The sequence below is a fragment of the Mya arenaria genome, chromosome 17 (assembly GCF_026914265.1).
Source record: "Mya arenaria isolate MELC-2E11 chromosome 17, ASM2691426v1".
Taxonomy (NCBI): domain Eukaryota; kingdom Metazoa; phylum Mollusca; class Bivalvia; order Myida; family Myidae; genus Mya; species Mya arenaria.
This window is the reverse complement of record NC_069138.1, coordinates 10,097,581-10,112,057: the sequence shown is the minus strand read 5'-3', so window position 1 is coordinate 10,112,057 and position 14,477 is coordinate 10,097,581. Positions and strand designations below refer to the sequence as shown.

General features: G+C 36.7%; 1 protein-coding gene across 1 annotated transcript; it reads left to right on the top strand.

Annotated features, from left to right (window-relative positions):
• The first annotated feature begins 920 nt into the window (after window positions 1–920).
• On the top strand, window positions 921–9,511 carry LOC128224527 (CDP-diacylglycerol--inositol 3-phosphatidyltransferase-like). The gene is made up of 8 exons (XM_052934404.1): window positions 921–1,135; window positions 1,677–1,789; window positions 1,963–2,019; window positions 3,049–3,186; window positions 4,345–4,498; window positions 5,123–5,195; window positions 7,143–7,224; window positions 7,920–9,511. Exons 2-8 carry the CDS (start codon window positions 1,684–1,686, stop codon window positions 8,228–8,230), a joined length of 921 nt encoding a protein of 306 aa, XP_052790364.1. The 5' UTR covers window positions 921–1,135; window positions 1,677–1,683; the 3' UTR covers window positions 8,231–9,511.
• The last annotated feature ends 4,966 nt before the right edge of the window (window positions 9,512–14,477 follow it).

Sequence of the window (14,477 nt, the reverse complement as noted above, 5' to 3'; positions counted from 1 at the left end):
GAAACTGTTGAAGAATCTACACAAAAGTATGTATGCTATTCGTTTTAGCAACATGTATGGTCATAAGAATGCGTGTATTGTGTTAAAATTATAAAGGATACACTGTCTGTTGAACATGTTTGTGCCTTCTATGTCCAAACTTTTCTGTAACTAAGGTAAACGTGAAACCACATTAAAAAAAATGTAAAATAAGATGTGCGTTATTGTTATTTTTTATTCCAAAAATCAAAAATAATTATTCTTAAGTAATATTTCAGTATCATAAAAAGAAATTATTTAAACGTATTTTCTGAATTGACACAGATTAATATTTGCACATTTAAGTATGAACGCAAGCCAGCATTTTAGATAGAATATTATGTTTTACTTAAATAGTGATAGGTTAATTAAACTACTTTTAGTAAACAACTTAACTTATTTTTATTGATTTACATTCTGCTCCGTTGAGTTATAAGGACGTGTAAATGGATACATGTTGCTCGGGTTTGGGTAAAATAACATAGATAAAATAATTTTATTTCCAATCATTGGTCATGTTAAATGTGAAATGTGAAACACTGTTGATATAATGCAGAAAATAAATCATGTTTATAATTAACCTTAAAATATAATTTTAGATTAAAAACAAAGCAAGTAATCAATCATCAATAAAACTATTTAAAACTGGAAACAATAGCATAAAACAAGTAATCAATCATCAATAAAACTATTTAAAACTGGAAACAATAGCAAAAAGCAAGTAATTAATCATCAATTAACAACTCAAATCACTACTGATAACCTCTCAAACAGCTGGGGTGAGTGTGTTGTGTATATGTACATGTATTTACGCTAGGGCATGTTACGATTATCGAGCCTACAGTGATTTCCGAAAAGGGAAGTAACCGCTGCGTGGCGTTTGTGTATGTATTCAACGAATATCGAACTGTTCAGTTTTGTACAGTACACTGTTGAATTGACGTTTTTAAGTTAAACATAAACTTACTTTAACGAACACTGCTATATTGGTATGAAGTTCAGGAATTAGACAGGGAATGAGATAAGGAGAAAAAGATATTTGTATTCGTGTGGTGGGAATATGATACACGTGTTTTGTTGCCGAGTTTAAGGGAGCAGTCAACACTTTTCACTTTCGGTAAGGCAGGGACAAGTTTCTTATAGCTTTTCTATCTATGGGCTTTCACCGGCATATGCAAAGTAACGCAATTGTATTTTTCCCAATGGGATGGATTATTCAATTTGCCGTTCAGTTTTTTTGGGGTAAATCAGCAGTTAAAAAGTCTTTACAGCCGTTATTTAGTGCATGATTATAATCACGGTTATGTGATATGCGTCGCGTTATCTTGATTTTGGTAAATATATACCAATTACCTTTACCATAGAATGGTTCATTCGATTAGCTTAATACCAAACTGCTATAGAATATCCTTTCAAATATAAAGAGTTATCTTCTTGGCGACATTTTACTGTTCTGTAGTGCATTTTATATTAATTACTTCAATGCTTGTGAACATATACCAGGGTATAGTAAAACAGATTTATAACAACATGAATTGGTTCAACCTCGCCATACAGTTTAAGAAAAGCTTGATAATCCAAGCGTCTGGTAGATGGAGAGTTTTTTGTGTTTGTTTTTTTTAAAAATCCAAAAGTTTATAAGCCGTTTTGTCTTTCAGACCGGGAATGGCACCTCACACTACTTCCGCTCAGGACGAGGAATCCAATTGTCTAATGGCATTAGCCACTGACGATGACGTCTCACTTTGTACAACCGTCCGTCCGCCACAGTGTGAGTTTGGTACATGCACCTTCCACTTTAAAATATGACGAATTGATGAGAAATGGGTCAATAGAAATATATTCTTTTTTAAAGGAAACTCTATTTGAGTAAGTGAACATACACTCGAAAGCATTTGTGTTTCTTTTCTTTATTTTTTTGTACTTCCTGTTTTATTATTTCAGCCCGGAAACCACTCAGGAAGAATCTCAGCGTGTTTTTGTATGTTCCAAATATAATAGGTGAGATTTGTTTTAATTTATATAACTATGTTCTGAAGTACATATCAGGATTTGGCGTTATATGCGGCTCTATAAGTATTTTGTAAGGGGGTGAAGGGAGCCTCCCTCAGGAAAATTTTGGCAACTGTCTTAAACATTGCAAGTTTATGTATTTTCCTAAACCATATTGAAATAAATAGTTGCTCGGATACTCGGGAGAGCGCCCACTCCGCTAGTGTATAGATCTGGCCCCAATTTCTCGAAACTTCTTAAGTCCCTTATAACAGGATTAAGCTAATCTCACTATTTTTGTTATTCTATAAAATGTGTTATATTTACTTCTTCAAGAATTTTCAGAAATTATGTAGGAATAATCTGTATGATTATCAGAATAAAACATTTTTTATTTACCAAAAAACATTTTCAGTATGTATTTTGGCTAATTGAAATAAGCGACTTAAGCCTGTTAAGCTTAAGAAGTTTCGAGAAATTGGGGCCAGCTAGTTTAGGCCTGAACAAATGTTTGGTTAGGGTTACATCCTTTCCAAAAACAGGAAGGGTAGAAAGGCCTATTTTTTGAATAGACTTTATATAAGAACGTTATAGTCATCATTGGAAAATGGTGTTAAAGTCCGGCCGAAACCCGTTGGTTCGAACTGGCTTGGTTCGAATTCCTCGTTGGCTCGAACAAGATGAAAATGACCGATTTCTTTATAGGTAAACATTCCCGCTTGGCTCGAATTATCCGTGGCTCGAGTTATTTTCGCCGGTCCCTGGGATTTCGAGCGAACGGGGTTCGACTGTAATCTGTAGTATAAAACTTTAAGGGGTTTAAACTACATATAAAAACACACTTTTAAAAAAAAATATTTTTTGGTTTTACCAACTGACTATATAAACGGTCGGATCCGCACCTATTTCGTAGGTAGGGTAGGGAAAACCGAACCTAATGTATTTTTAAAGCCTTATGAAACAAAGAATGATCCATCCTGTATAACTCGACTGCTATTCTTATAGTGAGCTTTTTTTATATTCTTCTTTCAATTTCAGACTACTTCCGTCTACTGTTTCTCGGGATATTTTGTCACCAGGCGTTTGCAGGAGACCACGTGGTCGCTGCCGGAAGTTACGTCATCAGTGTAGCGCTGGATGAACTGGACGGGAATTTCGCGCGCTGGCTGAATCAAAGTAAGATGTTATTGTTTTTCAATGATGACTTGATTAGCTTCAATTTTTTTGAAGAAACTTTCGAGGTATCGTAATTTCATTGATTTCTTCGGCTTCGCCGTCATGCAAAAACCACCCCTTTTATTTAAAATCAAAACTCAAAAACTGTCCAAGAAATTGTCCAAAGTTGTTACATATGCTTTAAGTGATACTATGCATGCAGATGCAAATCAAAGCATATAACTCTGGCGTTAAGCTGCACTCTCACAGATTGACCGTTTTAACAATTTTTTATTGTCTTGGAATAAGCCAATTTTAGCGTAAATGTCTTGAAACCAGTGATACAAGACTGCTGACGAAAAATCTGATCGCAGTTCGTCATAATTACGTTCGAAAATGGTTGTTTTATATCTAAAAGCGTTACTAACAGTCCTGAAAAAAGAAAGAAATGTCTTTTCTAATCTCAGTTTTATTGTGAGGTACCATATGTGAATGATTTGAAGGCATTGCTGTCGATATTAGGCCTAAAAATACATTTGGTCCGGGTTACCCGACCCTACCTACGGAATAGGCGCCGACCCTACCGTTTTTATAGTCAGTTTGAAAAAAAAAAATGAAAAACTAAAAAAAAAAAAATATTTCGTTTTTTTTTAATTGCTTTTTAATATTAAGTTTAAACCTTAAATGCTTTAACACCATTCTCCAATGATGAAAATTATATTCTTATATAAAACCTAATAAAAAAAAAATAAAAAATAAAAAGCCTACCTACCCTACCTATTTTTTTAAGGATGTAACCCTAACCAAACAATTTTTTTAGGCCGTAGCTGATTCTAAGGCAAAAACTAAAAAATATATCAAAACAGTGATTCTGTGAGAGTCCAACTTTGAATAATGATAGCTTTTGCGCGCTTGATTAAAACTGGCCCATTAACTGACACGCGTTCATTGTCTGTTTTAATCCGACCGCTTTGCTCGAATTACTCGTTTACTCGAACTGGGTGTAAATGATGTAAAGGACCGATTCGTTTATACTGATGGTAAATATTCCCGCTTAGATCGAATTATACGAGGCTCCAGTTATTTTCGCTGGTCCCTGGGAGTTCGAGCCAACGGGGTTTGACTGTATGATTAAGTCAATAACTTAAACGAATAATCTTTAAACATTCATTTATTCAGCGTCGGAGTTTGGGATGCTGCTCGACATCCTGATAGACGAGGCGTCTGTGACCGCCCTCTGCATGGTTCTTGCGACGCTTTACCCCGCCTGGCTTCCGGCCTTTCAGGCGCTTTCCATTATTGACTTCGCCGGGCAGTGGAGTCTTTATTACTTGTGAGTGACCGGGTTAATGGAGCTCTTACCATGAGCATACGGGCCCCAATTTCTCGAAACTTCTTAAGCTTAACAGGCTTAAGTCGCTTATTTCAATTAGCCAAAATACATACTGAAAATGGATTTTGATAAATGAAAAATGTTTTTTTCTGATAATCATACAGATTTTTCCTACATAATTTCTGAAAATTCTTTAAGAAGTAAATAGAACACATTTTATAGAACAACAATTTACAAAAAAATCGAGATTAGCTTGATCCTGTTATAAGGGACTTAAGAAGTTTCGAGAAATTGGAGCCGGGTTATTAAAATAAACTTCTGTGTAAGATATAATAAGTAGATCACGAAGTAGTTTCAATTTAGCAGTTAATATAAATGGCTTTTCTCTTAAGTATCTAATCTTAATTAGTAAAGCAATTGCGCAATCAATGGCAGTTTTTTGTTTTATTTAGTAATACAAATATTATACGTTAAAACACTACAATTGATTAATATTATTATTTAAAAAATTACGGACTACTTCTATTGATGAACCGGCATACATCCTAGGTTGTTTTCGATGGAAAATGGCCGAAGTGTTCCGAATGTGTTGTCATAATTGTATATACGTTCAAACATTTTCAGTTCGGGACGATACAGAAACGGTGATTTCAGAACCCATGACAACAAACTATTTAATATTTATTTTAATAACAGAGTGAGTATAAATTCCGTTGCCTTTTTTAAGGATATTTTCAGCTGATGCTTCTGACTTAACGAACGTACCCTTCATCGGAACACCTCGGCCATTTTAAATCGAAATCAACCTCTAATGTATGGACGGTTAACAATGTCAGAATTATTTACATTAAACTACACTGCAAGTAGATCGCGTAGTAATTCCAATTCAGCAGTTAAGTCTAAGGACTTGACTCTAAGGAATCTTAATTATTTATGCAATGATACACTTTACAGGGAATCATTTTAAACTTTGTCATACAAAGTACACGTTAAAACACTTCAATTAATTAATATTATGATTATTAATTTTACGAACTACTTTCACTGATGCATCGCCATACATCCGATGTAGTTTTCGGAGGAAAAAGGCCGAGGTGTTCCGATTAAAGGTACCCGATGTAATTGTCAATTTTGAATGCGTAGTGACCCAATATTATTTGAGTATAACTTGAAAGTGGTTAAGTGTGCAGATAAAAATAAGTACGATTATTCCAAACAAGCTTTTTTGGTCCATCTTGACCTCTTATCGCAATTTTGGATTATTCAGCCCATATTCTCGATTTTTTTTAAACCTGTGATTTAGCTCAATTCGCTTTGCAACTGGTTAAAGCTTATCGTGTTATTCAGCTGCATTTCACAAGCCAAAACACGGCTTAAACTGCACTTTCACAGATTTACTGTTTTTACGTGTTTTTTTTTTAAATGTCTTGGAAAGAGCAACTTTTTGCGTACATATCTGCAAACCAGTGGTAAAAGACGACTGGCAAAATATCAGATCGCAGATTTTCATAATGTATTTCGATTCGAAATTAAATGTTTTATGGCTGAAAGCCTTACTCGCGGTTTATTTTTTTTCTTCATAAAACATCAATTTTAAACTTAAATATCAAAATCTGTGATCTGATGATTTTTTCTGCAGTCATATAAGACTGGTCTACATGCATTTTCGCATAAAATGGTTCATTCCAGGACAAAAAAATAATTGTCAAAATGTCCAATTTGTGCGAGTGCAGTTTTCAGCCTAACTTAAGGCGTTGTTACGGCTACACACATTGGACGTCAATTCGATCAATTCTAATATTTGTATTTAATATAAAAATTATCAGTGGTGTTTTTCACTTTCTTGTGATTGGGGCCAGAGGTGGTATTCAATACAGTCGAACCCCGTTGGCTCGAACTCCCAAGGACCTGCGAAAATACTTCGAGCGTCGGAAAACTCGAGCCAAGCGGGATAGTTTACCTTCAGTTTAAAGAAATCGGTCCTTTAAATCAAGCTCGAGCATACGAGGAATTTGGACTGTACAAGTCTAAATTAGATTTAAGAACGATGTAGCTAATCGGATTGCTCGATATAAATATCGCAACTATACAGTGAATGGAGTCAATGATGTATTATGATGTCAATAAGTTGACTTAAGTTCCATATTGAATACCAAGCCAGGGCCCTTAAAGTGTGAAAATAACAACATAATGCCTAAAATTGTGGATTTACGATAGTATGTTTCAAACAAGGAAAAAAAGCATAGACACTTTAGAAAACAGAATTTGACGATTTCTTATTAGATGAGGAGTTTATTTAAACATAGCTGTACTAGTTGACTTGGTAAGAGTTGAAAATGTATACAGTCGAACCCCGTTGGCTCGAACTCGCTTGGCTCGATTTCCTCGTTGGCTCGAACTCGCTTGGCTCGATTTCCTCGTTGGCTCGAACTGGATGAAAGGACAGATTTCTTAATACTGAAGGTAAACAGTACCTCTTTGCTCGAACTCCCAAGGGTCGAGGTAGTTTTGACGGTCCCTGGGACTTCGAGCCAACGGGGTTCGACTGTACTTTTTAGGATTGTCAATTGGGCCGTATTTCGGCCCCATTTTTCAGTCAAAAAGAAACACTGTATATGTCATGGATATGGCTTACACCTTTCAGGTGGCCGGTGATTTCTGGGTTTACGGTAACCACTTGTTCCTAATATCCATCTACATGGCGTTTTACTCGGCTGGACCCACGGGTGAGTATGAAGTGCGTACACTCACGTATGAAAACATTTTGAAAACCGAAGCCGGATATGGAAGCTAGGAAAGCATATTTTATATCGACTCGCTATACGTGCAAACGTAGAAGTTCTCCTGTGGTTTTCTGTTGACGATAAAATATGGCGTCACATTGGTGTCGTCGTCGCTGCGTCGGCCAACAATTTCGCACAACGGTCATTACTCAAATACCGTTCAAAAACTAACATTAATAACTTTAAACGTCGAGGGAGCATGGGAACCTCGGTTCTACTAAACTGCCTTGTTTATTCTCTGTGAAGGAGCAGAGTGATGTCCATTTGCTTTATACCATGGTCGAATTGCAGCCCTCATACAAGGCACTTTCCACAATCAAGCGGTGCCTCTATGTTTGTTTTTATCATCAAAAAGGATGTTTTAAGTGCAATTGTACCTGGAAATGTGGTTGTCGTTACGTGTTCAAATTAAAAGAAAAATAGCTTGATACTCTTCGCTATGTGTTCAATGTGCAAGGTAAAGTTGCTTAAACTCATGCGACACGTTTTCATGATGGACTTTTTTCAAAAACCAATATTATTCCAAAGGTCATATATGTTGGATAATGGCCGAGGTGTTGCAATTTATAGATAGTGTGTGAATATTAATAATATTTATAGATTATAATGATATTTCAATTATTCAATTCTTTTTTCAGTGTCTCTTTTCGGTCATGTTGTCAGTCTATGGCCAACGTTAGCCTATTTAGCCGCTCCGTTCTCAATATCCCGTCTGGTCATCATGATAGCGCTTCTAGTCACACAGATGTATCATCTTGGGCGCTTGGACCAAGAAAAAGCTGCGCGCGTTGCTAAGCAACGGGGTGACGTCAGTTGGGTTGGTAAGCAACAGAATGAAGATGCTCAGGTTGCTAAGCAGCGGGGTGAGGCTGCATGGATTGGAAAGCAACATGATACGGATTTGGTGGAAGAGAGTAAAAACGACCCAGGCGCGGATGGCGAGCATTAAAGTCGATGAACTCTTTATGACGTCAGAAATAATCTCTAACATGCAAAAATGCTGGAAGCCGACGGTTTGCTTAGCAACGGACAAAAGAAAGTGGTGGGAAATCGTGCGCGATTGGACGCGGGTTGGTTGGTGGTGGGGTCAGGAATTGATGCTTATAAGGAGACTGTGAAATAGATAAAAACAACAAGGTCTGTGTTTGCTCTGTTGAGTTATGGAAGGCCAAACATGCGCAGAAAAAATATTTATTTCCAAATACAGACGTTATCAGGATAAGGAAGCACGTGACTTCAAAGGGGTTGTCACATGGGTCAAAACAAGTGCAAGGAATGCGCTAATGCTGACCACTTTTCGTGTAAAATTGCACATACTGTCAAAACTCGCTATGTCGAAGTCTTTGGGTCCTCGGGAAATTCTTCGATATAACGAACATTCGATAAGAACGAATTACAATCAAGTTCGACATAACCAGAAAATCTAGATAACAGAGTTCGACATAGCGAGTTTCGACTGTATTTTATAATATGTATACCGAGTTTCAGTATTAACAAATGAGTAAGGAAAAAAAATTATTCAATCCACTAGTTTGCATTACTTTCTTGAATATATGTTTTATTAAGAAAGATATCGCCAAGAAACCACAAGACATTGTTGATTTGGTAGTCCGAAGCATTTTGACATCAACATATATGTTCGCCGACAGACTTTTCCAATAAAATGCAAATGCTTTTTGATCCAAAATCGGATAAAACATCATTAATATAAAAATAAATAAGAGATAACATTTTAATTGTTGGGCCTTCCCCACCCACTTTTTCACTGTGGAAGGCTATTGATTAAATGCATGCATAGTGTCCATGTGAGCGTCGATTCTAACTATAAATGAAGGTACAATCGAAGGCTATTGACATTTATCGATGTCAGGTAATGGATATTTTTATAGAAGCGTCAGATTGTAACAATGTATGAATAATGGAAGTCCAATAGCTGTGCCAGCTTCTCCAAAGATTTCTAGGGCGTAAATATTGGATTTTTTAAGAGATTGACCGAAAATGCTGACATGTTTGAAACAAAATATTTTGCTAACAAGAGAAGGAGCTTATTCAATGCGTTGGCGTTGAACGAGTGTTTTAATATCGAACAAAATACCGATGGATCATAGCAGAGCTTGCTTTGGCTTGAACAAATCTAACTCTTTGATTAAAGTCAACGATAAGAAAACAAATGCGGCAAGCAAGCTAAGTATCCGCCCACTCATCTCAGATATTGGTGTTACATGTGCTGTTGAACTATGAATTATTGACATTGCACTAATAAACTACTACTACTACTGCTGCTGCTGCTGCCGCCGCCACTTGTACTCTTACTACTACTACTACTGCTACTGCTACTGCTACTGCTGCTGCTGCTGCTGCTGCTGCTGCTGCTGCTGCTACTGCTACTGCTACTGCTACTGCTACTGCTGCTGCTACTGCTGCTGCTGCTGCTGCTGCTGCTGCTGCTGCTGCTGCTGCTACTGCTACTACTACTGTTACTGCTACTGCTACTGCTGCTGCTGCCGCCGCCACTGCTACTCTTACTACTACTACTACTACTACTACTACTACTGCTACTACTGCTACTGCTACTGCTGCTGCTGCTGCTGCTGCTGCTGGAAATACTACTACTACACTACAACAACTACTACTGCTACTACTACAACTTCGTCGAATCACGCACTGTTTTGTATAAGTCCATTGATCTACAGAATTGATACTGTTCACATTTATTTAATGGAGTAATAAGTTATGAATTATCTGCATGGGTACCGAGGACGTCACCCAAAGTGCCACCATTCCTCATCAAAATAAATAAAAGCTCTTGAAATGGGGGAAAGTCAAGCGTGGGGACGTTAGCTGTATATTTCGAGTGTATTCGGAAGTCAAAATCCGGATGACAGTGCTTATGAACACTTCAAAGCGTGACGTACATTCATATAGTAAATAAACACTTTCATCGTTAACAGGATTTAAAATGGACGTTCCAAAGTGGATTTCTGTGTGTTTCTATTTTGTGATTCTAGTATGCGTACTGCTAGCAAATACTGTACTGGTTTACCTAATATTTTCGAGGAAATTTATGAGAATTAAATACATTTTCACGGCTAGTATTTCAATCTCACACATAATTGTTTCAGTATCGGTGCTGCCTCTTCTTATATCAACTACTGTGACGTATAATTCAAACACTGCCTTAGCTTGTGACGTCATAACTTGTTTCTGCGTCAGCGTGACGTCACAAAGCATGCTAGCGACTGCCATACGTCGTTGTTTAGCCCTGTCAGAGAAGTTTCGGCACGCAAACTTTACATACAGAGGAAAAGTGAAACATATATTGTTTATATGGATTTTCTCAATTTTAGCCGCAGTTCCTTTTATATTTTATGGAGACAATGTAAATATATTTTCGTTAACGTTGACATATTCGGTGAAAAATGCGAGCGAAACGAGCGTGCCAAATTCAACCTACAGTTATACAGATGGTACAAATGCTTCTAATCTTTCTTTTACTATGACAGACGATATTACAATAAAAAGACATATGGGTCATACGATGGATTTGAAATCCAACAACCAATCAGAATCGAGTACTTTATACACGTCACAAGGTTCATATTTGGACAACAACCAACAACGGAACTGGCACAAAGTGTACAACATGGTGGCGTTTTTTGCGCAAATCGCCATCCCGTGTTTACTGTCGTTGGTTTTACAATCAATAACACTGCACCGCATACTACGGCGACCAAATCAGGTTCATTGGCAAAAGGAAATATCGATCACGAAGCAACATCTCTATATGGCAGCTTCCCTCCTCTGTTGCTGGACGCCACTGATTGTTGTCAACGCTGTCGTAGAGTGGTCTACGCGTCGCCATGGCAACGAGGTGTTATTGACTGTTGTTCAGATATTCGCTGCGGGCTGTTTTGTGACCTTTCCAATTATTTACTATTTCTTGAACGCTCACATGCATAGAGAGTTCAAAATATGGTTGAACAATTTAATTTCTTGTTTTACTACTATTTCTTGTTTTACTACAAACCAATAAAATCGATTTCTGTAATTACTTCCGCCTACATGTACATGTGTTTCTCAGTTTCTTCTGACTATAACTGTTGTGGTCGGTCGTTGCATGGCCGTCGTCCGTCGAGGGTCGGCAACAATTTTCCTCAATCGGAACACCTCTGCCATTATCCAACAGAATTCTCGAAGCCTGCCGGAGCTTGCCGAGTTGTTACGATTGCAGTTTCCCTATCATTATTACAACTAGCAGCATGCACAGTCTGTGTTTAATGAAAACTATATGGGGGTTAAGTATAAGTTATGACAGATAAAAAATAAGTAAAGTACTTAGCCTTGTACGGTCTAAGTGGAACTTGTGAGCATGCTTAATATGTCATATTTTGATAACAATCCTCATGAAACTTGGCCAAAATGTACGCCAGAAGTTGCGCCCCCGCCCCCCCCCCCTCTAACATTAAATCCTGGACCTGCCCCAGACACACACAAGGGTGGATATATTTTGGCTGAAACTAACTTATTTTGATTGAATTTGGACTGTCAACTATTAAAATACTAGTTGTGCTAGTTTGTGTTTATATTCAATTCTTCAAAATGATGTTGGCATATCATGACGATGATGATTATGAGATGATGATGATGATGATTATGATGATGATGATGATGATGATGATGATGATGATGATGATGATGATGGTGATGACGACGACGACGACAACGATGATGATGATGATGATGACGACAACGCCGACGACAACGATGATGATGATGATGATGATGTTATCGTGGTGAAAAAGAAAGAAATATATAATTTGCCTTAACGTTTGGCTGACGGGCTCATGTCCGTAGCTCCTCATCGTCGGATACCCCCGACACACCCAACGCTATGCTTCGTTGTGTACCGCGGGCAATTTGACTGGGAAAATCTCGTAATCATGATTAATTAATGAGGCAGTCGCATTGGTTTCGCTAAGTACCAGACGCTTCACTGTTGAAAATTTTTCTGGCGATTGCCCAGCTGAGTTGAACCGGGTCCACCTTCTCAGTACAATAATATTTGGCATTAATCACGACCACACGGCCATCGAGGCTATTCGATCACACTGTACAGTTATTGAACAATATTTGAGGGTAATGAATTCATTGGAAGAAGAGTTGTCTCTCCTGTATATTCATTAAAACGAGATTTTTTAATGCAATTGTTCCACGGTATGTATGAGGTGTAACGGAGGAAAGTACCTAGCTACGTTGCCGACGATGGTAGCTGACCTGTCCTTCCCAGTGTTAGTAATACTGACCATGGAGATCCCAATTTCACGAACGTATTTAAACACACTTTTTTACGAAAACTGCAGAACAAAATTCATTTAAAGTATAAAAAACTGTTCCTAGAAGGGAGCGAACGCTTAATATTAGTTTAAACACTCCTACTGATTTACCAAACTGTATTTCGTCATAAAAAAGTGCATCATTTTACAAATCATGAGCGAGTTTTAAGTAATTTCTTAATCACAACCTCAACCCATTTTTCAAAATCATAAATGTTTTACGCTTTTTGTGTATTATTTTGATAATCATCTAAAACTGCTCAATATTTATCAAGTTAAGTTAAATTTAATTAAATCAAGAAATCTACTTGAGTTTAAGCCAAAATGATAAATTGTACAATTTTGGCTCGTATATCATTTTCCTTAACTTATTGAATAACATTATATTGACATTAAAAAGGAGGAAATGCACTTTTTAAAAAAGTGAAAGTGTATAAAGTCTTGAATATTGGTATGCTGTATATAATGTGGTGAAATGAGTTCAGATTGAGTGTACTGTAGACTTAAGTACTTTAGAGTTTAGTGATATTTGGGACAGACGTAACTCAACTAACCTGCATAAGCGTTGTTTTGAAATTTAATGTTTTTATGATACTCCCACCTCTAGAGTTTAGTTATACCGTTATACTGCTAGGCACACAGTTGTCTTGCTGCGATCTTGGTTTACATACATGTATGTAGCCTGATGAGTAAATGGAAGAATTAGCTGTATTGTATCTTCCATAACACCAAACATTATTTAAAACAAACGTCACATATGACAACAAGTTGATTTCAATTTTAACACTGGCGTAAGTTCAGTTTACACTAAGTTTTAGCAGAATAATGAAAATATGACACAAAGATAACCACAAAATTCCAAAGACGTATGAAAAAATCCTAATTTGACCTAGAGAAGTGTTGCCTGCTACTCATGTACAGTTCGGCATAATTTTTGGGGACGGTTGGGTGTTGTCTGTTGACAAAAACAACAACAGCAACAACAAAACCTCGATTTTATACAATCTGAAAGATTATTAAGCATAAAGGTAATATAATATAGGTAAATATAATTCATATTTGGTTTATTCTTTATCCTTTTGTCTGAGTTATACTGAATTTACATTGAGTGAGTACAACAGTTTTCCGGATGATTAATTCGGATAATGCCCTGAGGTTATAGTTCACTACTTATCAGTTTATACTAGGAGTAGGATTAGTTATTGGTCCCTTGTTTATAGCTATGATAGTTGGGATTCAGGATGAAACGCAAAAACTCAAAATTATAAGACCATATAATTGAAACCAAAGAACCATTGACTTAACAGATTTTGATCAGTGGCTGTGTTTAATTAAACATTTTACTTGCAAAAAATCTTGGTTTTCTTTGGTCTAAAATAACGATTAGCCAACACACTGGATGAACTGCTCAAGATTTAGGCTCCTGGACTCTTTCAAATTCAAGTACCTGGTATGTGTGTCTGGCAGACTTTAAAGTTTTGGGTTTCAACCAAAAACAACAACATGTATCTTACATGTAGTCCAAATAATTGTATGTTGACGGATTTTTTTTACGATTTTTGATATGGCAAATCCTTCACGTACAAATTGTTTTGTACCAAAAGTGGGTAGTTGTTCCGATCGGGATTCCAGGTTAAAGCATATTGCGTCCATAAAATATCATAAAAACAAGAAATATTACTAGATAATGTTATTTTATATAAGTTCCATACACAAAAAATAAATATTCAACGAATACTTATGAGTTTGATGGGTTTTTTCGTCATTTCATTCTGTCAGAACATAACACAAGGCTGCAGTTTACAGTTTTACAACAATCGGAGCTCTCCAGTCATGGCCGAGTTGTTACGATTGTATTTACGA